General features: G+C 36.7%; 1 protein-coding gene across 1 annotated transcript in view; it reads right to left on the bottom strand.

Annotated features, from left to right (window-relative positions):
- The window catches only part of htt (huntingtin), a 212,775-nt gene that overhangs the window by 155,296 nt on the left and 32,658 nt on the right, over positions 1 to 24,821 (bottom strand). The window contains exons 9-14 of the mRNA XM_081734750.1: positions 21,125 to 21,282; positions 16,787 to 17,015; positions 16,219 to 16,406; positions 8,429 to 8,584; positions 2,986 to 3,146; positions 920 to 1,181 (exon numbers count right to left, since the gene is read on the bottom strand). Coding sequence (XP_081590876.1) covers positions 920 to 1,181; positions 2,986 to 3,146; positions 8,429 to 8,584; positions 16,219 to 16,406; positions 16,787 to 17,015; positions 21,125 to 21,282 — 1,154 coding nt within the window. The remainder of the gene's footprint in view (positions 1 to 919; positions 1,182 to 2,985; positions 3,147 to 8,428; positions 8,585 to 16,218; positions 16,407 to 16,786; positions 17,016 to 21,124; positions 21,283 to 24,821) is intronic.

Raw genomic sequence — 24,821 nt, 5'->3', positions numbered from 1 at the left:
GGGTTCCTAGTTCGATCCAACTCACGCCAAGTGGGCTTTGTGGTGGACAAACACTGTGTGTGTGGGTTTCTTGGGGTTCTCCCATTTCTTCCACATACTTCAGTCCCGTCTAGCTTAGCATATGATAACCTCGCGACATAAAACTGAAAGTTTTCATTCCACTTTTTGTTTATCAATCTTGAGAAAGAACACAGATCGAGAAACCTACACGGGAATCCTTAAGCTGCTTGCGTTTATAAGTTATAATATTCTACTGTACACAATGGACATTTCCCTTTTGACCTAAAGTTCAAACTTAATGATTACATCGTGTAGAACTAGTCTTCAATATAGCATACAAGAAAGACCTCTCAAAATTTGTTTTTAGTTACAGAGATACAGAGCTTTAAACCTTGAACAAATGCGTTGCATACGATTACAGCAGCAGATACAAGCTGTTTTGGCGTGACGTCACATATCGGTTCCCTTATCAAGAGTAGTTGAGTTGAGTTGATTTTAGTTTAGCGTCCCGTTCAGCAGCGAGGCTATATGAGATGTGGACCTACTGATTAACGTGGAATCCGAACCACATGAGCTCCCGCCGGGAATCGAACCCGAGTTTCCCACGCCAAAGGCGCGTACGCTAACCGCTTAGCTACGAATGAGCTCCCCTTATCAAGAGTAATATGCAGTAAAAATGTTATGAGTCCTGAATAACATTCTCCTTATTTCGTAAAACTCGACATTTTCGGTAACTCTCTCAGTCTACATTAGTTCAAGTTTGTGGGATTCTACTATACTGTACAAACTTTTGAGCCAATACGTTCAAAAAATTTCACTAGAATTAGACTTCGCAAAAATACAGGATAAGTGGAAAAGAAATATAATTATTCTACAGTAAATTCCTGTATTTTATGATTTTCTTGAGACCCTTACTCACCGTCAAATGTTTTGATGCTGACATCAATAACGTTTGAGACAAATGGTTGACAACTCGAGACAAAGAACTATCAATTCTTCTTCGATACGGTTTATTCTTTCCAACATTAAAAGGTGACGGCAAACCAATAATAAAAGGTTTCTGTGGAAGACAACTGTCCCCAACAATGGGAGTAAGGTACTTGGAGCTGAACATGGCACCTTTTGCTGTAATGGCATCTTCCCCTGGGTAATCCAAAGGGAAAAATAACGAAGGTACGATTCTGAAAAGATAATAATTAAAAATAAAAATACTTATTATTATTTTTTTTAAAAAAAAGTGTTTCGCTGCTAAAATTTATTGATAAAATTAGCGAAAAGTTTACCTGATATACTGACACAATAACCAGAAAATATTATTTTAAACGTCCAAACACAGCACGCAAGACCTATTTACATTAGAATTATTTATAATTAACAACAAACAATGTAGAAGGAAGTGGATATTATTAAAAATTGCAATTTTAGAACTTATCAGTAGTATTTTACAGTCCGACCACAGAAGAATATTAGAAGGTCGATTCTTTGTATTCAGGAGGCTAATGAGGTTCTATCCGACCAATTTTCAAAGTGTACTTAATCTATGTAAAGACGTGTCGCCGCCACTGATTGTGTTTTTTTCAAATCACCATCATATGGACTATCGCCCGAGATCGCAATTTCCACTGCAATAAACTAGGAATTCCATTCCATTTCTCCCTACAGTTCTTTTCATACGCAGAAGGGGGTAATATTGTAGACATCATTTTAAAAATCCAAATGCACATAAACCAATTGGGCTAGCCGGATTTTTGAGAGGAATGTCATAAAGGAGATTACACGAATGACCGTTTCTTGTTCATGCCATGATAAAACCAGAGGGAAATGAGAAACGAACTTGGTTCTGCTTGGCTCCGTATAAACGAAGGATGTCTTTCAGATTGTTTAGGGTTATTGTGGATTCCTGAGAGTACGCAGAATTCATCTTCATGTTTTTGTTCACCTTACGTACCTCCAACTTCCCCTCGTAACTATTCAGACAACAATCATAAGTCTCTATGGGAACTTTCTCTGTACTGGCTGTAAGACTCCATCCATCTCTTCCTTGCCAGAAGTGGATCTCACTAAATGTGACAAGTGACTTCCGTTTGCAGCCACCTCTCCCCCGTGTCTTCCGTACAGTTTGAAGAAATTTGTTTTACATTCAGCAATATCGCACGGAAGAGGGTTGTGGTTTACAATGAGCTGCTCCCGATTTAATCTCTAGGCCATGTCACGTTGAGGTGTGTCCTGCCAATAGACGAATTTTACGAAGCACTTCAAGAGACTCTCGCTGGTAACATCGAACAGTCCCCTTTCGTTGTCAAATGTTTTTCCATTTGTGACTGCTTCGCTAAGATATCTGTACCTGCGATCACTCCGATGGTTAAAGATTTTCCACTGTTTCACCATATTCGGTTGTACAAAAAAGTGCGTGGAAGTGTCACGATTGACCTTCTCAATATTGGCTTACTTTCGGCCGCGTTTCACGAGCAACAACACAACACTCCAGCACCTGAGATACCATACTTGATAACGACGCCGGCTTCATGTTTCTGGCGCAACTACACACGCGACAGCAGGTTGCCAAATCAGTAGGATATGAATCGATATGCCTTCTCCATGCCGACAAAATCTGAGCCTTATTTATGAACTAGATATGTCAGAGATACCTCGATATTAACGAACGTTGGTACTTATCATGTCTGATATAGTTAAGTACATTTAAACCTTCTCCAGAATATCCATCAAGATTGAAATCCATCAAGTCAGAACTGCCAAGGACTATTTTTCACCAAACCACGCTAATTTCTGCATGGTACCTTGAATACGACCATTCATTTTCATTCTACTCCGATCTCTCCCCTCTTCTACTTCCCTACAGAATATTTCTTAAGGGGTGAAATAAAACCAAAGAGTGACTTTACATTAGAAAGTAGAAAGCAGAAAGTAAATCTTTAAAATACGAAAGTGCAACCAAAAGAAACAAAGTTAATAAATAATTCTCACTTTACAATAGCTGATGCCGTTGCTTTCCTAACTCTAGCATCTTCATCTTCTAAGAGGGAGGTCATAACATTAAAGAGAACTTTCTCCTGAAATTCCATGCTGTTGGTTAGCTGATATATTGTGACGTACGGTAATTCACTCACTAACTCTACAAGATGAACCTGTAAGGGAAGGAGAATCTTTTTATTAGAAATAGTTAAAATTCTACACACATCCTACACACATAAAACAACACAACAAATGGATATGGAAAGAAACAATACAAAGATTTACAGGCGTACATACTGTACATATGACGATATTTTTGCAACTACTATTAAAGAATTCCTAAAAAGGAACTATATCGTTCTTTTTTTATCAGCAGTAATTTCTAATCTAATCTAATATAAATAAAATAAAGAGCTTATTTGTGTGTTTGTCTGTGTGTCTGTCTGTCTTTGTGCAGCCTGGAGACCAGACGAGTGGACCGAGAGTTACCAAAATTTGGTCAGGGGTTCCTTGGTCCAGTCCCCAGATCAAGACGAAGCGTTTTATCAAATTTCGAACCAGAGGGGATCTCAGGGGGGGGGGGGCGTTTACCAGAACCGGCTTGGGAACCAGACAAATTGATCGAGAGTTACCAAATTTTAGTCACGAATACCTTGGTCCAGACTCCAGACCAGAGTTAAACGTTTTTGTCAAAATTCGAACCAGGGGGCGTTTACCGGGACATGTAAATGTAGTAGAAAATGACCGATATTAGTATCGAATTCATAGTTTTCGCGATCGCAGAAATCAATGGTGAAACTCCGAACGCATTAAAATCCAAATTCACGCTATTCGGCTCCGGGCCGGGGGTCACCGAGGGGGTTTGAGATACCGAGACACATAAAAGTAATCCAAAATGACAGATATTAGTGTCAAATCCATAGTTTTCGCAGTCGCTGAAATCAATGGTGACACTTCCATTAGCGACAACTTGCAAATTCAGTTACAATTGTATGCTGGCCGGGAGTCAGCGGGGGGGGGGGGGATACCGAAACATGTAAAAAATAGCCCAAAATAACCGATATTAGTATCAAATCCATAGTTTTCGCGGTTGCTGAGATCAATGGTGATACTTCTTCAGGTGTTGACTTCCAAATACAGCCCCTGGGTATATTCAACTAGTAGATTAATATAAACTCAAGATTAAAAAAAAAAAAAAAAAAAAAAAAAAAAAACTTTACTTGTACCCAACAGGGAAAAGTTATCCTTACTGTTTCGTAGTTCTCTGAATTTTTTTTCAGTCATCTAATGCGCTCATAGGTGGGAACAAGTAGTTGAATCCTTCCTTTTTATGGATTTCCTTTCGTTGCAAGAAATGGGGAACCCATGGAAAGCAAGAAACCAACCTATATTTCCAACTTAGTAGCGCAATGGGGATGATAAACTTTATTTCATTCAATTTTTCTCATGGACAAAAATTGGCCTACTTGTCTAGTGGCCTCTGTTTTCTGCTCCCGCCAATCGTAACGTCAGACATGCGCGAGAGACCAACAAGTCACGTGATTGCACTGAGACTGCTCCCCGTTGCACGTCGACGTTTGTATCTTATTAGTAAACATATATTTTAAAAAACCGCTCCACAATTTTACTTACTTTGTGCCTTATATAGAAAGACATGTAAATTGTACACGTACATAGAAAGAGCTATTATCTAACAGGTCTGTGATTCAATGTCTAATTAAACTGAAATAAAATCATTAAGTTTTACGTCCTACGGTTATACCGGGTACGCTAAAAGAGACGTTGATGATGAGAATGAATGAAATAGGGAATGAAGGAAGTGGGAGGAAACGAGAAAACCCCGAGAAAACCCACGCATACAGTGTGTGTTCACCACAAAGCTCACATGGCACGAGCTGGGATCGAACTAAGGACCTCATGCACCACAGATGAACGCTCTACCACTGAACCAACGCGGTCCTGTCTAATTAAAGTGGCATGTTGCACTAAAGACTCATTGATGTTGTTTCGTTGTTCATCTCTATTTCACTTTCCATGTTGTACTATATCGCTTGTAGATTCAGATTGCCGTATCTTGTGTCTGTGTATCAAAGATAAAATCTATGCAGTATTTCATATTTATAGCTGAATCTTATTTTTAACTTTAATTTCATAATTATGTTTCTCAGTTATTATGAGTTGTGGAGAAAGGAAAATAGCGCACTTGCATTAATATTGTTTTCCGACAGCGCACAGCAAGCGAGTAATTTTTCCTATAGTAACTTGTTAGTATTTACGTACTTTACATTGAGATACACTGCAAAAACTTGGATGAGAGCTCGGTTCAATCCCCGAATCTTAAATCTGATCATATAGTAAGGATAACTTCTTCCTCCGGGACAAAAATTAAGATTTTTTATCTCTAAGTATTCAATATGTATCTTACAGCTACTATTAGCATTGTCTCAGGATTTTTTTTTTACATTCCTTATTTCAATACTAACTAGCAGAAGAAGCCAATTTATACTTTGGACCACACATTTTCATGAATATGGAAAAATATGAAAAAAGAGCATAATCTCCATTTGAGTTTTACGTCCCACGCCGGCAAGGCTAAAGGAGACGGTGATGATGAGAAATGAATGAAATGGTGGAATAAAGAAAGTGGGAGGAAACAGGAGAAGACCGAGAAAACCCACGCACACGGTGTTTATCCACCACAAAGTTCACTTGGCGCGGGGTGGGATCTAACCCAGGATCCACAAGCACCAGAGGTGAACGCTCTACCACTGTGCCACCGCGGCCCTGCTAATTTTAATTTCTAAAGGAACTGGAATATTTATCGTTTCTACGTAGTTGTTGTTTATGAATTCAGTTAGTTTCATTTTGAAGCCATTATTTCGGATCTCTGCAAGGCTGTCCCATTTAAACTTCATTCTTTCATTTGTTTCCATATTTCACGAAATATAATTGTGTTTAGCGTGCACATGATTCTATGAGGAGTCCAAAATTTGCTATTTAAACAGGATCATTGAGGGCTCCTTTGGTCAGCGACTTCCATTGAATTTAGGTAAGTTACTAATTCAAGTATAACTTCATGTGACAAATCCACTTGTAGTTTCCTCTCTAATAAAGAAATTGGAGGGACACGGTGGCTCAGTGGTAGAGCGTTCACCTCCGGTGCTTGGGGTCCCTGGTTCGATTTCAGATCGCGCAGTGTGGACTTTGTGGTGGACAAAAAGCATGCTTGTGGGTTTTTTCGGGGTTCTCCACTTTCTTCATTCCACCATTTCACTCATTTCTTATCATTACCGTCTCCTTTAGCCTAACCGGCATAACCGTGGGATGTAAAACTTGAAGATTTCATTTCATTTCACTTTCAAATATTTCATTTCCAGCAAAGAAGTTAAAATGATAGCTTCAATGTCAGATTCCTCCATCGTTTCTTACTTTATACATATGAAATTTTTCAGTTGTACGTCCCATGGTTATGCACTGTAGGTTATATAATATGGATGATTAATGGAAGTGAATGGTTATGAAAGGAACCGATAAAATGGAAATTGGGAGGAAACGGTACATCCCCGAGTAAACTCACGGACACGATCTAATTCAATACAAATTTACTGGCCTGGGATCGACCCAAGGACCTTATTGCATCCCCGTGCCGCTGTTCCTTACTTTGTCTTAATCCCACAAATAATATATACAGAGCGGTGCAGGAAAGCGGGAAATTTTGTACGATTAGCAACATTGTAGTGCTAGCATTCGTTTGGAACCAGTGCGACATCATTGAAAAGGTTTTGCCATTTAGTAATTATGGGGCATTGGAGTGGCGTGGAACATGCATTCAACGGAAGGCCGGTCACTTCACGTAACGGCAACACTCCATGGCCTCCGACTTCCCTTGAACTCAATGTTTGTGATAACCTTCTGTGGTGAATCTGTTACGATATCTCGGAAGAAAAACGTTCAGAACACTTTCTGCAATAACTGCTGAACACAAATATGAGATTCAAGAAGAAACCGTTGCCATTCCTCGAGACATGAAACATCAGGAACTACACAGGTTTCCGCATAACGAAATGGAACACAATTTTCCGATATCAACTTCAAGAAATAAAGTAACACGTAGGTGTAAAGTTAATGCAATCATTAATGACATAGTCTGTACATGCATTTTCATTAATTTTCATTATTAGATTATTTTTCCTGTGTTCATTTAACGTTTTACGTCAATTCAAATCTTCCACAGTTTCCCTGTGCCACTATATATATATATATACATATATATACATATATATATATATATATATATATATATATATATATATATATATATATATATATATATATATATATGCCTAACCCACATAACCGTGGGACGTAAAACTCAAAGATTTCATTTCATTTCATTTCATATATATATATATATATTGTCAAAGTTTATGGGAAAATGAAGAACATTTCAAAATTAGTCAGACGCATTGCTTTGTTTACTTGGATGTAGTAAGAATAAAAACAGACATGAGTAGAATGTGGCAATATTATGCTAACAAAAACAATAAGCAATAAAATGCAATGTAAAAGGTTTTGTAAAATATTTGTCAACAAAACACACGATTTTGGATATGTCAAAACAGTCAGATTGCAAAGGTAGGTGTCTGGAGATTTCGATCACTCTATGACATTGCAGAAACACAAGTTTCGGCAATGAGATAGATAAACATCGAAAGATGTCGATGGATGATGTAGCAGTTTCATCAGTCAAGAAAGGAGAATAAAAAGGCCATGTTTTAAGGAATCAAAAAAAGGAGTCGAGGATCCGACAAGTTTCAGCTGAGTATTAGTCAGTTGAGATCCGTCGCCGACCAACGAACATTTATTATCATATCGGTCAATGGCAATACCACGTTTGAGGTCTGGCCATTGTTAGTTTACCAATTCCATCCAGGCCATCACACAACGGAGGACGAGCTCTACGTTATCCAGAGGAAAGAATCAACAACACCCAAAGGTATGTGTTCCTATTTAGACCTGTTGTCGAGTGAGGTAATAACCAGAATTTATTAGATTGTGATCTGACGCATGTTTTACATATCCTCTACAGTCACACACATTTTACACTTGACAATGATCAAGTAAAATCTGAATATATGAATTTTTATAGTTAAATACCTGAGTTATCATTAGAATTTTTCCCCGTTCTAGTTTGTATGTTGAGTCTAAGATTTCCTGGGCATTTCAGATAATGTCCAGAGGACAATCTTCCTGCGTCAATGAGCTACGCAATCCCAAAGTTAAAAGGCACACGCAGGACGATTGACAATATATATAATGTGAAAATAAAGCATAAGACGTAAATATGTTTAATACAGGCAAAAGATGCGAAAATACATCTTGGCAAAGCAATTATTTCTAGAAACATCACATACATTTGATGATTAAAATACTGTATATATATATATAAACTCACCTTCACAAGCCAATATGGATTCTTTTGAAGCGGAAACAATGATTTGAGCAATGGTAACGTTATTAAACTGTCATGACTTTCTAACAATAAAACTAAGCAACTTTTCAGTGCACTTAGTGTGTGTCGACAAGCAACAGAGGATTCATCTTCCAAGCCCTAGAAGAAATAAAACAAAAATCGCATTTACAAATCTTATCATTATGATGCTACAGCATAGTTCTTATATATTCAGGCAAAGTTTATGTATTATACTAGGGCAGTCAAAAAGTTCCCGAGATATTGTTGCACCTCTTTTATTTAAGACACACATCAAAACCATACACAGACCGCCATCAAATATCAGAGAACTACTCCGTCCAGTTAAAGACGATTTGGAGTAAACACCAGGAGTATACTGCATTCCCTGCGAATGCGGGAAAACATACATAAGACAAACAGGACATCGAAGCAAGGAGCATAAGAGATACATCAAGCTGTTTTATCCGGAGAAATCAGCCCTAGCAGAACACAGTATAACGGAAGGATATAGAATTTTATGTTCAGACACTAAAATTATTTCAAAGAGCTCAAACCACTGGGATGGGATAATTAAAGAATCTCTTGCCATACAACAAGAACCCAACAATATCAACACGGATACGGGATTTCAACTCAGCCAGACATGGACACCAGTCATAAAGAATGCATATATGAATACGACCAATCAGCGTCAAGCTATAGACCATCCAATCAAAGACAGGGATTCTTAACCGCCACTTTCCTCTCCTATATATAGTACACACGAAATGGTCTCAGTATAATTGCCCTGAAGACGAGAACGATATCAGTTCTTGAAACGTCGGCTCTATCGTCGGACTTCACTTGGCTGATATCCCGAGAACATCTCTATAACATATTCACTTAATCACTGTCGAAGTAGGCTTCTTCGGAACACACACACACACACTTGCTCAACTGCTCCTGTCATTACTGGAAACATAGATGAAAGTCCTCTTTTTAGTACCGTATCTTCCGTAGTTCCATCGTCACTTTGATTTTGATCGTGTCACAATTCTCGGTATCGCGGTCAGAATGTTTCCTGTATCTATTAGCCTTAATAGTTAAAAAGGAAACTAAATGTGACCCCGAGTGACTTAACCACACCTGATTGGACAAATCCAGTAAAAAAGATATTATTAAGGCAAGTAATTTATAACTATGAACCATTCACACCAGCACACAATCTTAATACCTAAACTGAGTGAAGGTGGGTGATTAGAATTACAGATTTTATTTAATGAAATTCCAGAAGTGTTAATTTTAAAATATTTAATGCAATTCAGATTCCTTCAGAGCAGTTATAACAATTAAACAAATTCTTAATAGGTTCTTATTTTCGAAGGAGGTGTTCAATATTTTAATTGAAAAAAACTTTACTCTAACAACTACAGTTACTTTTTGCAAGGCAGAGATCATTTACAATAAATAGATTTTGAATGAGGATAACACAATCGAAACTCTCAATTCATTAAATATTAAATGCTAAATTGAATTCTATAATTCATAAACAGCAAAGTAACAACCACGTCAATCAATTTAATCTAACTGTAACAAAAAGTATCGTGACTTTAGAAGTAGCCTCGTATAATTATTAAAAATTAACCTTTGAACTATTTCTCTCTTTAATTCTCTCAGTAATTCTTAGTTAAGGAATGTACGCAGTGCTTTTACTACTATAAAACTATTTAACTAACTACAATACTTTTAACTAGCATTACTACTTCACACTTACCGTAATACAGCAGGAAATAATAGTGACAGTATAGCAGAGGTAGTTACCATTTCTCAACTCCAGATCCTCTTGGGTTTATAGACTGTTCCTTACAATACAATTCCATACAGTACAGTGCACGCGAATATTTCAAGAATTTAAAAATTAAGCAAAAAATTTATTCGGTCCGAAAGTATGTTCTAGATTTATTCAAAATTATTCGTTTTACTTCAATTTTACGTTTGAAACATAGCCGAGATATCCAAGAGAGCTAAAATAGAAGTATATGCATTTAACAGCAATTAATTACTGAACTAGGTAACTAGTGACGTTTTCATTAACAGCACTGTAAATTAGTTAACCTATTTCCAAAGCAGGAAATACCAATTTATATTTTACTTTAGTTCTTCAAAACTTTAAACACGTTATTAGAGACTGTTTTAGATTTTAAAATTAAATAGAACGAAATTAAAAGTAATTAGTAATTTTAATTACTATTAATTACCGACAAAGTTTAGTAATGAATGAAAAGAAGTTATGGAAATCCTTCTTATATTAGTTACTACGCGAGTATGCAATTTAAAAGTGGAATTTTAATACTTGATTTAACGTTTTATTTTTCTTCCCCCATTTAAAGTTACCCAGTTAAATTTCTTACTCGACCTTCTGTGGCACAACGAAAGCAAGAAACGCACTAGACTCGATGACGTAATACACGTGTTCCGTCTCTCACAAAGCAGCGTTAGGAATTTAACGTAGTTTTTAGCTTTTAAAAGGTTTTGACTACGGAAGTATTATTAAGAGGAAATTTAGACCTTATTAATTTCATCCACTTGCAAGATACGTCTTCCTTTAACACAACTTCACACTCTAGAAACACAAGTAACTTTTTCACTTTTAAACTGATTAAGCTTACAGAACTTATTTAAACACAATTTAATTTTATATTTCTGAACTCTTAGTAATTTAACACTGAGTTTTAGAATCACAGTTGTAATTAAGACACACTTCACAAGTTTAAACGAGGCACAGCTATAACGAACTCTCGACCACGTTTTCTAAAAAGAACAATTTTCGGCGCGAAGTAATGATGTCTAATACTTGAGTCCAACCCGTGTTGGCTCAATAAACTACAATACAGTTATGAGGCGCAGCGGATCAGAATGCCATATATAGGAGCAAGACTCTCGCTACTGCGCAGCGCCCAACTCATTACATACGTCACTCCAGACCCCTGCGCTAACTGAAGTGGTTGTGTAATTTAAAAAAAAAAAAAGAATTGATTCTCTGCCGTATTACAAGAATAACCAAGCTAACATATAAACATATATATATCATTTTAAAGCTTTTTTCATGCTCTTTACAATGAAAGTACTCTCATTTCAATCCAACAACGCATAACAAAATAATTCTTCAAAAACAAAACAATAAACTTCTTATTTTTAAAAAAAAGAAAACAAAAAAAGTAATTTTCCACAATGAAACTATGAACCAAAATGTAACGATTTTGCAATCGTTACAATCGTCTTGTACGGTAGTGAAACGGCACCTTTGAGGCCATTTTTTTTTTCTTAAAGCATTGTCACCGTAAACTGTTTCAAGGCTATCCAAGTCTCTGAAGCAGATATCCCCAATTTGCGCACGAATTTGACGTTTGCGCGTTGCTTGAACTGCAACATCGGCTCCAACTGATCACCAGGCATTCCTCCATCCAGCTACTCGTATACTGACTGTTATGACCTGTTCAAACTTGTCAAATTCGTAAGTAGACAACCTAAACACTATGCTGTACAAGAGACTTTGTGACTGCAACACAAATGGCAAAATTACATCATCATTCCGGGAACTTTCTGACTGCTCTGGTATTATAGATAAAACTATAGTGCGTCCAGTAAGAGAACGTCTCTGACAGCTCGCAGTGACACTGCCACTACTCGCGTGTCAAGGTTTTTTCGGTGCAACTGTAGTGGCAATTTAATTAATGGTATAAGACAGAGTGATCGTGGTTGGTAACACTGGTATCAAAGTAGGGGCTGCAATGTCCCAACGTATATATTCTCTTCAATATTTATTTCAAACATGCTAATATTCCATCTACCTTTGCTAGACTTTTTTCAAACCAATGGGAACAGGATGGAAAGCATCGAAGCTAAAACACACAACTACTGAAAACGTCTACTCTGTAGCACACCATCATACTTGTCCAAGGATTTGAAACAAGAAGTTCTATCTTCAATTCCCTATGTAGTGAGCCCAGATCCACATTTTGTCTTCGAATTGGTTTAATATGGCAAATTAACCCATACAATCATCTCACATACTTTTAGGTTTAACGCAGCAGTGGTGGCTCAGTGGTAGAGCCTTCACCTCTAGCGAATGGAGTCTTCGGTTCGATCACAGTTCGCGCCAAGTGTACTTTATGGTGGACAAACACCGTGAGCGTGGGTTTTCTCGAGATTTTTCCCGTTTCCTCCCACTTTCTTCATTCCACCATTTCCTTCATTTCTCATCATCACTGTCTCCTTTAACCTGGCCGGCATAACCGTGGATTCATTTCATTTTACGTTTAATTCCGAATAAATACCGAAAGTAAGTGAAACAATTGGTAAATTTCATACAAATCTCTAGACCTATTGAATAAACCACACAAACTGACGTTCTTAATCATTTCTACATTCTCCCTGCTGGATTAGTGGTTAGCAAGTGCACCTTCGGTGTATATGATCCCAGGTTCAATTCCGGGTAACAGAATATTAAAATTTGAATGCATTACAGTGGTTCGGATTTCACCTTTTATGATCACGCCCCATACAGCCCCGGTGCTGAAACAAACACTAAACTTCAATAAGTAAATAAAAAAATTACGATCTACTAATGACTATTTTTCTTTTATTTATGAAGGCGAGCTATTCGGTATCGGAAAGTTTAATTTTATTAGGATTTCGATATACTCAGAAAAATGCTAGTACATTATATTTGGTTTTTTAAATCCTCCAGTTGAAATTTTTATCTTTTTTTTATTACACATTACCGACTTAAAAATCCAGTAAATAGCATTATAATCTTAGACCAGAGTGATACAGAAACAAGAAAAACTTTTAACAAAAGAGAGACTGACCAAAGCTTAAAACCCACTTTATTTTAAATTATAATTTGTAACTGTTTCGGATATCTAGCATATCCTTCTTCAGACACTATCAAAATTAATGAAAATACAGACATATATATAAATGTTGTTATAACAAAGTTTCTTATATGTTATAACTTTGTTATAACAACGTTTATATATATATATGTCTGTATTTTCATTAATTTTGATAGTGTCTGAAGAAGGATATGCTAGATATCCGAAACAGTTACAAATTATAATTTAAAATAAAGTGGGTTTTAAGCTTTGGTCAGTGTCTCTTTTGTTAAAACAATCAATCCAAAGCCATGAATAGTCTTACTAAAGAAAAACTTGTGTACAATTCTTCACTCATGCTTTAAATTAACACGTAATGAAACATCGTGAATATTCTGTGTTTCAGGATACATAGCAGAACCTACACATTTAAGGCCAAGTCGCTCTATCTCTATTTTCTGACAGCTAAGACTGTATATGCAAAAATGTTTTCAATTTGTCTTCTTCTACTAAGATTGAGTGACTCAATGGTAGAACGATCCCCTCTGTTTCGTTCTCAGGTCATGTGAGTTTGTGATGGAAAATATCGTGTCAGTGGGGTTTCGCGGGTTCTTCCGCCTCCTCCCAGTTTCTTATTTTGCCTATTCTTTCATAATCATTTCGTTTCATTGATTACCGTCCCGTTTAGTCTCAAGGGCTTAGCTATGGAAAGATAAATCAAAGATTTCGTTTCATTTCGTCAGGTTCGAACCGCTTATATACACTATGCAGAGTAGGACTGGGCCAGACTAGACTTTAAAGACAAGGCAGGCGACTCACTGGAGTTGGTGAGTGTGTCGGAGTAATATCAACCTATAACCGCTACCAGGTTATAGAAGGATTTTTTGTGGACACTCTGTATATTTCGTAAAGACAGTGATCATTATTTTCGATTTATACTTTATTCTGCAACGCACATAAGTTCTTTCTTCGGTGGGAATTGCTTCTTTCCCACACAATTGGACAAAGAAGTCTTTCATCGTTTTCTCATATGTATATTTAAACATTGCTTTTGCTGAGAACAGTTCAGCTAGTGACGAACCATTTCAGTGTTTCTCCCTGACTCATTATATGCAGTATATATTCTATAGTTATTGGGAACTGAATTAAGTGCTTTCTTTAATCGCTTATGGAAACATTATAATAGATTAGAGAAATACGGGCTGACCAGATGTTCCAGTGGCCAAAGTGGCACCAACCTCACAATTTTTGCAGTTCGTTATCTGTACTTTCTCACGCCAGTGTTATCGCCGTGTCTAGTGCATTATAGGCAGTTGACTAAAATTAACATAAATTGTTTTCCATATTCTGTTTGTATGTGCGTACAGGTGAGTTAACTGAGTGATTTTTGAAATGAACTGCCAACACTTTTAGTTGATTATTGCAACCCGTAGCTTGAGCTTGGATGCTCGAGGAGTTTGACTCCAGGTCTGGAAGCGGTAACCACACATTTCGTGTCGAGCTTCAGATACGACTTTTTGTGAAGGGGCACAAGCTATTTAGCCGGTGAAGGACGATTTCTTACGGCTAGCCCCAACTAGTGAAGTCCCAGGTTCATAAACCTAGTGCGCTAAAAAGTTATATACGCGCCCTCCAATATCAGTATTCCACTGTGGAGACCTTCTTTTCGTTTATTTGCTGCAGATTCACCTTTACGCTGCAGGACTGTTCAGCGTAACAACTGGATTCATCGTGGGACGATCCAGACAACTTTTCCCTAGTGCTAATCCCCCAAGTGTGTCAATGGTGTGAGAGAAGAATTTGTAGTGATATCTGAATTATAATCATATATATATATATAAAGGGCTATATTGCCTGAAAAGGGCAAAGTGTGATTTCAGCGACGAAAATTATTATATTTATCTAGTGTTCAGTGTTGTGTCTATTCCTCTTCGCTATTTTTTTTTATACAATAGTGTTCTAATAAATAAGTATAGTGTCATTTAATCCAGTGTATTTTCGTTGTTAGTATGAGTGATGTTTGTGTGCGTTATGGTCTGGATGACCATCTGATCGTCCGTGAGGTTTTCGAGACGAGACACCCGAACCTCTCGGCGCCTAATGCTCATCTCATTATTGAAATCGACGAGCGATTTGGAAACAGTTTGTAACCTTTTTTTGGAGAGGTCCTTCATCGTCCTGTCCAGGTAAGTTAAAGTATCAGGAAGATACTCATTGGTAGAACCACGAACAGCGACTCGAACACTGGGCGGTTACAAATAAAAAGCCGCCCGAACAGCGACACGAACTCAGGACGGTTACAAATAAATGGAAGCCCGAACAGCGACACGAATCAATTGGTTACAAATAAAAAGCCGCCCGAACAGCGACTTGACACCCTGTTGGTTACAAACCCATGCTGTGTAGTGTGTAGTTGCCAGATCCAGAGGTAAAATGACTCAAGTACAAATTGTCATACTCCATTTCACAGCATGACAACACATCATTTTAAACCGCTACACATAGAGTTTGCAATGTTGAATTGTTTACAATTACACCACATTTGATTCCATAGAATTACTTCTTTTTTCCGAAACTAAAATTAATATTGAAGAGTTTCCAGTGAACCAAGATTTTCCATAGTTCAGACGTCTACACAAATGTTAAGCCTTCGCTCTACAGGGCCCCTAAAAGAGGACTATAGTACTTTCGTAAGTTTTAAATATCGTATGATAACACAACTACATTTTTGAGGATTTTCCCATTAAAATTATTATTACCATACTCTTTAATTTTTTTGACTATTCACGAATCTTTTAATATGACTTGAAGACATACAAAATTAATCCGTTGCATTCATTTCATTAAAAAAATAAAATAAAATAAAAAGAAAAGAAATAAAATAATAATAATTTTCTATCCAAATATTGCAGTTACCTTAATAAGGAGTTGAAGAAGATCTCGCAAAGATATGGGATGTCCTCCAACCCACGAGCTAAAGCTTCCTCCAGACTGAACAAGCGCAGCTTTCAAAAGACTGCCTACAACAACACTAGTAATACCACGAAGTTGAGGATCAGAATGGGTAGCAAAAAGCAGGACGTCGCTTAATGGCTGCTGCTCCCCTTTGAAAAAGAAAGAAAAGAAATTAGTTTTCAAGGCAATATAGTAGTTTGGAGTGACAAAATTTTTATACAGATAGAATATTAATATATTTACAAACATAGTGCGACAATTAGGTAAAGAAGTGAAGTCTGTAAGAAACTATCAATTTGTAGTTAAACTAGTATATATTGGTGTATATACATATATAAAAGCCCTGCTCGGAAAATAACATATCAGAGTTCGACTGCTTGCCAGTGCAGCGGTCAGATATTTTCGTTATATTCCAGCATTGTCCTAATTTTATTTACGGCAGATATAATTTTATATATTTTTATATTTTTCATAAATATCGAAATAGGCACAGAACATCAAAGAAAAAGCTGCAAAAATTAATACTTACCATCCGGAGTATTATCTTCCGTTTTGTCAAGTGCCAACAAAAACACGTTTGGACACAAATTAAGAATATTTGCTATACAGCTAAGAGCTAGTACTTTGACGCTGACTCTTATATTCCTGTCAGGCATCATATGACCTTTAACACCAGTCAGAAGAAACGAAGCTGCTAAATGACGAGCACAAAATACCAAAGGAACATCTGGATCACAAAATGTACCAATGTCGCAAACCTTTGGAAACAAACAAAATACTGATTACTATCAAGCTATCAAAACAATACAATAACTGAAAAAAAAATTAAAAAAATAAAAAAGGACTGAATTTTCAGTATAGGTATAGTCTGGCCTTTTCTGATAATATTTTGCACCTCTTATAACTACACATACGAGGGTGATTCAGAAAGTAATGCCTCCAAGCCCATTACTTCGCCAATAGTACTGCAAACATTCTGAACTGTTTATCATTAATGCACTGATGTTTAAGCTATAGAATGTCACATGTTTCACCTTCCTATCTCTTCTCGTTCCAAAGTAATGAAGCAATCCATGGCGTCCGGTGGTGGCGTGGTTGAAACAGCGAGCTCTCATTGAATTTCTGACTGTGGAAGGTCGTGCGGTCAGGAACATTCATCGCCGGCGACAAGTCGTGGATACACCATTACGACCCGGAGACGAAGCGTCGGTCGATGGAGTACTGCCACACGTCCTCTCCTCCGCTAAAAAAAATTCAAACTTGTCCCATCTACTGGCAAGGTGTTGTTGACATTCAGCCTCATCCTGCCTATAGTCCAGATCTTGCGCCCTATGACTTTTGCCTCTTCCCCAGATTTAAAGATCACCTTAAGTGCCAACGCTACTACAGTTGTGATGCAGAGATTGAAGCAGAAGTTCGGCAATTTCGCCAGCAGTCACCACAATTCTTCGCCGACGGCATGAAAAACCTTGTTCTGCGTAAGCGCAAGTGCGTTGCCCGTAATGGGAACTATGTTGAAAAACGTTGCCACCATTTGTAGCTGATATTGCAAACTCTCCACTGATACTTGTATCGATGCTATCTGTCAAATACAAATAAAGGTATCACGTGCCAAGCATCACTTTCTGAATCATTCTCGTATTTCTCATTGTTTCATTGATAGAAACTTACATTGGGAAAAGTGCAAATTTTTCGCTGAAATGTAATATAAATGTTAATTTAAGACCTCATGTTTATGCCTTTACGCTAAGGAGACAGATGATTAATGAAAGTGAGTTATTATGAAAGAATTGGTGGGCTGGGGATGTGGGAGGAAACGACCACTCTCAGATTTAAAAATAATAATAATTATTAAAAAAACAGACACGAAACTCTCACGGCCTGTGATTTATTATCTTTCAAAAACTCATGTACACCCTCAGACAATTAAGTAATGAAACTGATTTTATTGTGACGAAACAGTGAATGCAATCCGTAAACCAATATGTGCATTCAAGTGAATAATCCCTTCTTTACAAACTGGCAACACCGCACTGTCGCACGCGAAGCATAACGGGAAATACGATGCCAATACCAGCAGTCACTTAGAGGCCCTCGTTACGCTAGCAGCACAGCAGACAGCAATTATCAAATTATGTGTTAAACTGAGTAAAGTATCACAAAGATTGTTGATTTGATGCACAGAATTATGGAAATACGTGTATATCTCGTCCACAGATCTTTAGATGATGTCAACGTTTTAAACATGGTGTGGACTCGACTGAAGATGAACATCGGTCGGGTGCCAAATGTCTGTCTGTAACGAAGAACTCATTGCAAAGGTCCTTGAACGTGTACAAATAGATGTACAAATAGATCGTTGAGTGACTGTGGGAATGATGGCAGATAAGTTTTGTGTTAACAGGGAACAATTCCTAAGATCTTACTGGAAGATTTGGGCAAGAAGAAGATCGAATCGCGGTTTGTGGCACATTCATTGTCTGAGAAACAAAAACACGAGCGTGTTGCTTACGCTGGTGACATGCCCTCGCATGCTCTGGCAATGTCCCGTAGGAATAAACATTTTCTACGTTCCATTGTTGCGGAGGACGAATCTACGTGTTATCGTTATGATCCAGCTACTAAACGTGAGAGTGTCAAATGCAAGTTCCCAGGATCTCCAAAGGGTAAGAAACTTCTTTTGACTTCAGAAGTCAAAAGTGAAGACAATGCTCCTGTGTTTCTACGGCAGTAAAGGTACCATTAATTATGAATTTATACCATAAGGCCAGACAGCGAATGCCCAGTTTTATTTAAATGTTTTGGAACGATTCATGAAGAGAATTCTTCGTGTTCGGCTTGAAAACTCAGCTCCAGGTAGTTGGTTCCTTATCCATGACAATGCACCAGCTCACCGTGCAGTATTTGTTCAGGAATATTTCGACAGAAAACAAGTGTGTGTACTGCAGCACCATCTGTTTTCCACATATGTTCCCTGCGACTATTTTCTGTTCCCTAAACTGAAGTTACTATAAAAAGGACGAATTTTTGACAATGTTGAAGACATCCAAGCAGCTGTGACAACGGTATTACGGAACTTACCACAAACTGAAATGCAGAGATCGTCCTACTTCTTGCGTGATCGTGGCACTCGCTTGATTGACGCAGGAGAGATGTACTTAAATAGTAAACAGGTATTTATTGCATTATCTTTGTTTGGTCGCAATAAAATCAGTTTTCCTTACTTAATTGTCAGACAGTGTATACTTCCAGGTATGCCTAAAGACAGAATTCTATCTTACTTAACTAAACATCCTACAGATGGCTGCGAGTTTAGTTTTACAATAACTGTATGTATGTATATATGTTTGTTTCTCTCTCTCTCTCTCTCTCTCTCTCTGCGAGGGCAGTTTACCTTCTAATCAACAATCAACAACAATTGAAAAAGAAGTCCGCCAGGGAATATATTTCAAGGAATCGCTGGCAGAACACAACAAGAACTTCAGTCAGGATGGGATTGGCCATTTGAACCAGAGGTCTCAGATTCCGAACCAAGAACCCTGACCATTTGTCTAACTTGCTTGATACTTTTACGTTCTAACATTAGATCAATTCAATTCCAGTTTATCTGGTTGCGTGAATTCTCTTAAGCGAGTCAGGAAAAAATAGAAAAATATCATTCACTTGGAGATAGCAATAAAGAAATTACGGTAAAAACTAGCTTTCTCCATTTTTCAATCACATTTTAACATCCAAATATCCGGAAAGTGTTTCTGTTTAATAATTGTTGACAACTAAAACTAAAGAATATAAACTAGAAGGAAGCTAGGGATTCTGAAAATACTAAGGATTCATTACAATGTAAGTAGGAGGGGCATACTAAAAGTAATTAGCAACAATTTAATAATTAAATACATAAATAAATAAAAATAAAAAAAAAAATATCAGAAAACATCCATATAAAGCAAGCAAATGATACATGGAATCCCGATGAAATAATTTTTCATTTCTAACACCATAAGATGTTAGGTCAATGCCCCTTTTTTGAAAAAATCAAAAGATCCAATATATTTCAATCAAAATTTTTTGTAGGCCTTATACCTGGAGAACTACATATAGTGTAACCAAACCCAAACTATCACTTAACTCAGTATGATGTGCTTATTCCGCAGAAAATGTGAAAACTCGATTTAAAAAATGAAATGAAATTTTTACTTTACGCCCCACGGTTATGCGAAATGGTGGAATGCAGAAAGTGGGAGAACCCCGAGAAAACCTACGAGCACGGTGTTTGTCCACCACAAAGTCCACACGGTGCAAGTTGCGATCGAACCAGGGACCCCAAGCACCGGAGGTGAACGCTCTACCACTGAGCCACCGCGCCCCTCAAAACTCGATTTAGGGGCCTTGATAAAAATTTTGTGGTCCTTGATCCAATTGGATCAAAAGATTCAATATATTTCAACAAAAATTTTCTTGTAGGCCTTATATCTGGAAAACTACACATAATGTAGCCAAACCCAAACTATCACTTATCTCAGTATAATGTGCTTATTCCGTACAAAATACGACAACTCAATTTAACGGACCCTGATCCAAAAACCAGTTATTAGCCAAGATCGCAATCTTTTGATTCATTTTTGGTTTTCCTAATTTTTTTTTAAGCTCCTACCGAAAATCTAACCTGAAATCAAGCATTCAGAAAGCAAGTTTGCTAGTCATTACACACAAGGGGGTTCAATATGTTGAAATCTACCTAAATATTTACTACAGTTTGTTCTATCTTCGCATATTATTTTCTTGTTATTGTAGTATTTTGTTACGAAACTTTGACAAAGCAAATGGAAGAGAATATGTTTTCAATTTTATTTTATAATTGAACTTTTACCTGAAATGGAACATTCTGTGATATTGAAGCTGGAGAGGCTGATGCTGATTCTTCTTCTCTAGGTGTTCGTAGAAGTTCATCACTTTGAACAGATGACTGAAGCGAAATGCCTGGTGTACGAGCAACGGGGGACTTTAGATATGTCGTATCATCTTGATCTAAAATTAACAATTTTCCATTAAATACCAGCTTTTTCTTTTTCAGTAATACACAAAGTTATAAACACAGATTGGCCAAACAAATTATACTATACTGACAAGGGAACATCTTATATTGATAGTAGTATTGCCCAATCAAACAATGTGCAATCGATAGAGGAGTGAAGATATGTGAGAACTCCAAAGTTTTACGGGCCGACACTCTGAAAGACAGAAAAAACAGAGGAAAGAAGAATCTAGAATCATGTGAAGATAACAATGCAAAAGATACACTGATACAGAAAGAACTTCGAAATTAAAGTAATCAAAATGGCATTACACAACAGTATAGTAAGTAAACATTGTACTCACAGACATGCTCAATAATATCATATGTAATGCAGCGTTGCCAACGGAGCACAAAATGAAGTTTTGTTAAATGGCACGGAACACAAATTATAACATCTAGCAAATCTAATTATGAATAGAACCATACCTGTGAAATCTTGATGTACAATGTTATTTGAAGATAGGCCTAAATGAATCTCGGATGTAGAAGAGTACATACAGTACACGATTCGAACTAGATGAAACCAAAACATGAGACCACAAACAAGAATATAATTACTGAAGTGCAAAAATAACGGACGAAGCACAGCATCAAAGCATTTTTGCCAAAGGAAAATGTCAGAATAGTACCAAAACACAGCACATAAGTTGAAATGATCAAAGATTCATATAGGTTTATTCCCAAACGTTGGCAACACTTCACAGATATGGCTCTACTCATAGTTAGATTTTCTGGATGTTATAATTTGTGTTCCTTCATTTAATAAAACTTTATTTTGTGCTCAGTTGGCAACACTGCATTACATATGATGTTATTGAGCATGTCTGTGGGTTCAATGTTTACGTACTATACTGTTGTATAAATGTCATTTTGATTTCTTTAATTATTTTGAAGTTCTTTCTCTGTCAGTGTACCTTTTACAATACTATCTTCACATGATCCTAGATTCTTCTTTCTTCTGTATCTCCTGTGTTTCTGGGTGTCGGCCCGTAAAACCTTGGATTTCTCACTTTTCTGCACTCCTCTATCGATTGTGCATTGTTTGATTGGGAAATGCTACTATCAGTATAAGATGTTCCCTTGCAAGTAAGAACGTATTAAACTTAAAATTCTGGAAGTTCTGTGTAATTATTTCCCGTACTGATTATTGTATTTTCTCTCATTACACTGTATTATTTACTTTGATAATACTAACACTAAAGATACACAAAGGCTTGACTTACTGGTCTATTTGATTGAACCTTGAAACGCATAACAATAGAAAAACTCATTAATATTCATCTAAGTTCCTTTATTCATTTATTTGTCATATAATTATAGCATGTGATTAAGGCAATGTCGTTTTGTTCATCATACTTGCAATGTAGTTGGAGTGAGACTGGTATGGAATGAGGCTGGAAGGTCACAGACTGGTAATATTATGAAATACTGCACATGCCTATATTATGATATTGAGTTGCTAGGTTTTATTCTGTGCAAATATTGTGTCTAGACATGGAAGCAGATTAAGATGGATTAGTACTCATGGAACAATTTGAATGTTCTCTTTTGGGTAATTGACTCTATTACTCAATGATGTTTAGTGGATTATGAGTGGCTTAGTTATAGCTAATTATTTGTGCTAACTCAATGTGGAATAATGAAAGCTTTAGAGTAATAGTGCATTAAGTATGTTGAGTGGACTAAGCCTAACATGAAACATAGTAACGTGTCCTTGATGGAATTATACATGCTCTCAATTGTCAATTATAAATAAGAATAGTTTGTGGTGCAGCTCCAGTTTAGACGTTCACTTTTTAACTAATTTAAATTGCATTTTAATAATTCAACAAATGTCAAGATTTTTTTCTTCTTTTAATCTAATGTATAATAAAAGGTTCTCTAAAAGATCGGAAATTTCAAACTCAGATATGAGACGGATTAAATAGTAAGTAAAAATTAAATTGAACACAATAGTTGAGCAATTTATATTTTTCACTCAGGAGATTTAAATAGCTGAAAAAGACTTAATCATGACAATGAATAATATGGGGGATGCTGCTACATACATACTGCTGAAGAAAATGAAATGAAATGAAATTGTTCAGTTTAACGTCCCATGATTATGCCCCTTAGGCTTAGGAGACGAATAATTAAGGCAAGTGAGTGAATGATGATAGAAGAATTAATGGAATGACAATGAGAGTATTCTCCACGGAAAATTGCTCAGTGTTTATAGATATCAATCGGGGCAATGCGTGTAACTCTCGACAGTCAGTCACAAAATGATGTAAATATTGCACGGAAACAAACTGGTTGTCCAGAAATAACTTCTCGTAAGAACAAGTTCATTAGAACTACAAGCAAACGAAAAATACGTTTAACCCCTCCGGAAGTGGCAGCAGAACTACGGAAGAGCAGTTCGCAGTCAATATCAGATGGGACAATGGTCTGAAAACTGCAGATGTATGGTCTTCGGGGTGTGAATGCAGTAACGAAACCACTCCTTCGAGCAAGAAACATTGCAAAAATGCACTCTTGGGCAAAAACAAAGACTGGACCAATGAATAATGGAAGAGGGCACTCTGCACTAACGAATTTAAATTTCAACTTTTCGGCTCCCAGCGCCAGATATTTGTGTGTCACCTTTCCGAAAAATGCTTTCGTCCCGACTGTGTAATACCTACCAAAAAGGAGTGTTATTGTGTGGGAATGTTTTACAGGCAATCAAGTTGGTAATTTAAATCAAATCAACAGAATAATTGACAAAAACGTATATCACATCATTTAAGTAAGGCATGCAATTCCACTAGCGACGCGGGTTTTGGGCCATAACTTTGTACTATAACAGGATAACAATCCCAATACTTTCCCAAGTTATGCAGGAAATATATCCAACGCAAATATCGCGCTCATACCATCACAAAAATGGAATAGTTGCCACAGTCTCACTATTTGTCACCTATCAAGCTACTGCTGTATGAACTTCACATGACAGACGGTGAACACACGCCAACGAATATTGAATATCTATGAAAGGTTCTTCAAAACTGCTGGAGTGTAAAGTTGGATAAATGTACACTCATGTCCAAAATAATTGTCGCATATCTGTAACTGTCTTTTTGTAACAATATAATTTGATAATGATTTTGCAGGGTACTTTTAGTACCGATACTGCATGTATAATCGGGAAATGTATATTTATGGTAAATTTATAGGAAAAGAATTATAAATACGAAAATCAGAATGAGTAAAACAAAATGTTGCTAAATGGACAAGAAAGTTTTATTTTCGTTTTATTGTTCTTATTTACTGCTCTTTTGACTTGAAATTTGCCACATACATGTCTTTGCCGATTATACACATACTAACATTATAAGAAATACCGGGCGAATTCGTTATCAAATTATATTGCTACAACAACATATTTATAGACATGCGACAATAATTTTGGATATGACTGTACAAACATACGCTTGAGATTTGTAAAGCTCTTATGAAGTATTAATAA

The sequence above is a fragment of the Thermobia domestica genome, chromosome 12 (assembly GCF_964235325.1).
Source record: "Thermobia domestica chromosome 12, izTheDome1.hap1.1, whole genome shotgun sequence".
In the NCBI taxonomy this organism is placed as follows: Eukaryota; Metazoa; Arthropoda; class Insecta; order Zygentoma; family Lepismatidae; genus Thermobia; species Thermobia domestica.
The sequence above is the reverse complement of the archived record's forward strand: the minus strand, read 5'-3'. Positions and strand labels throughout refer to the sequence as shown.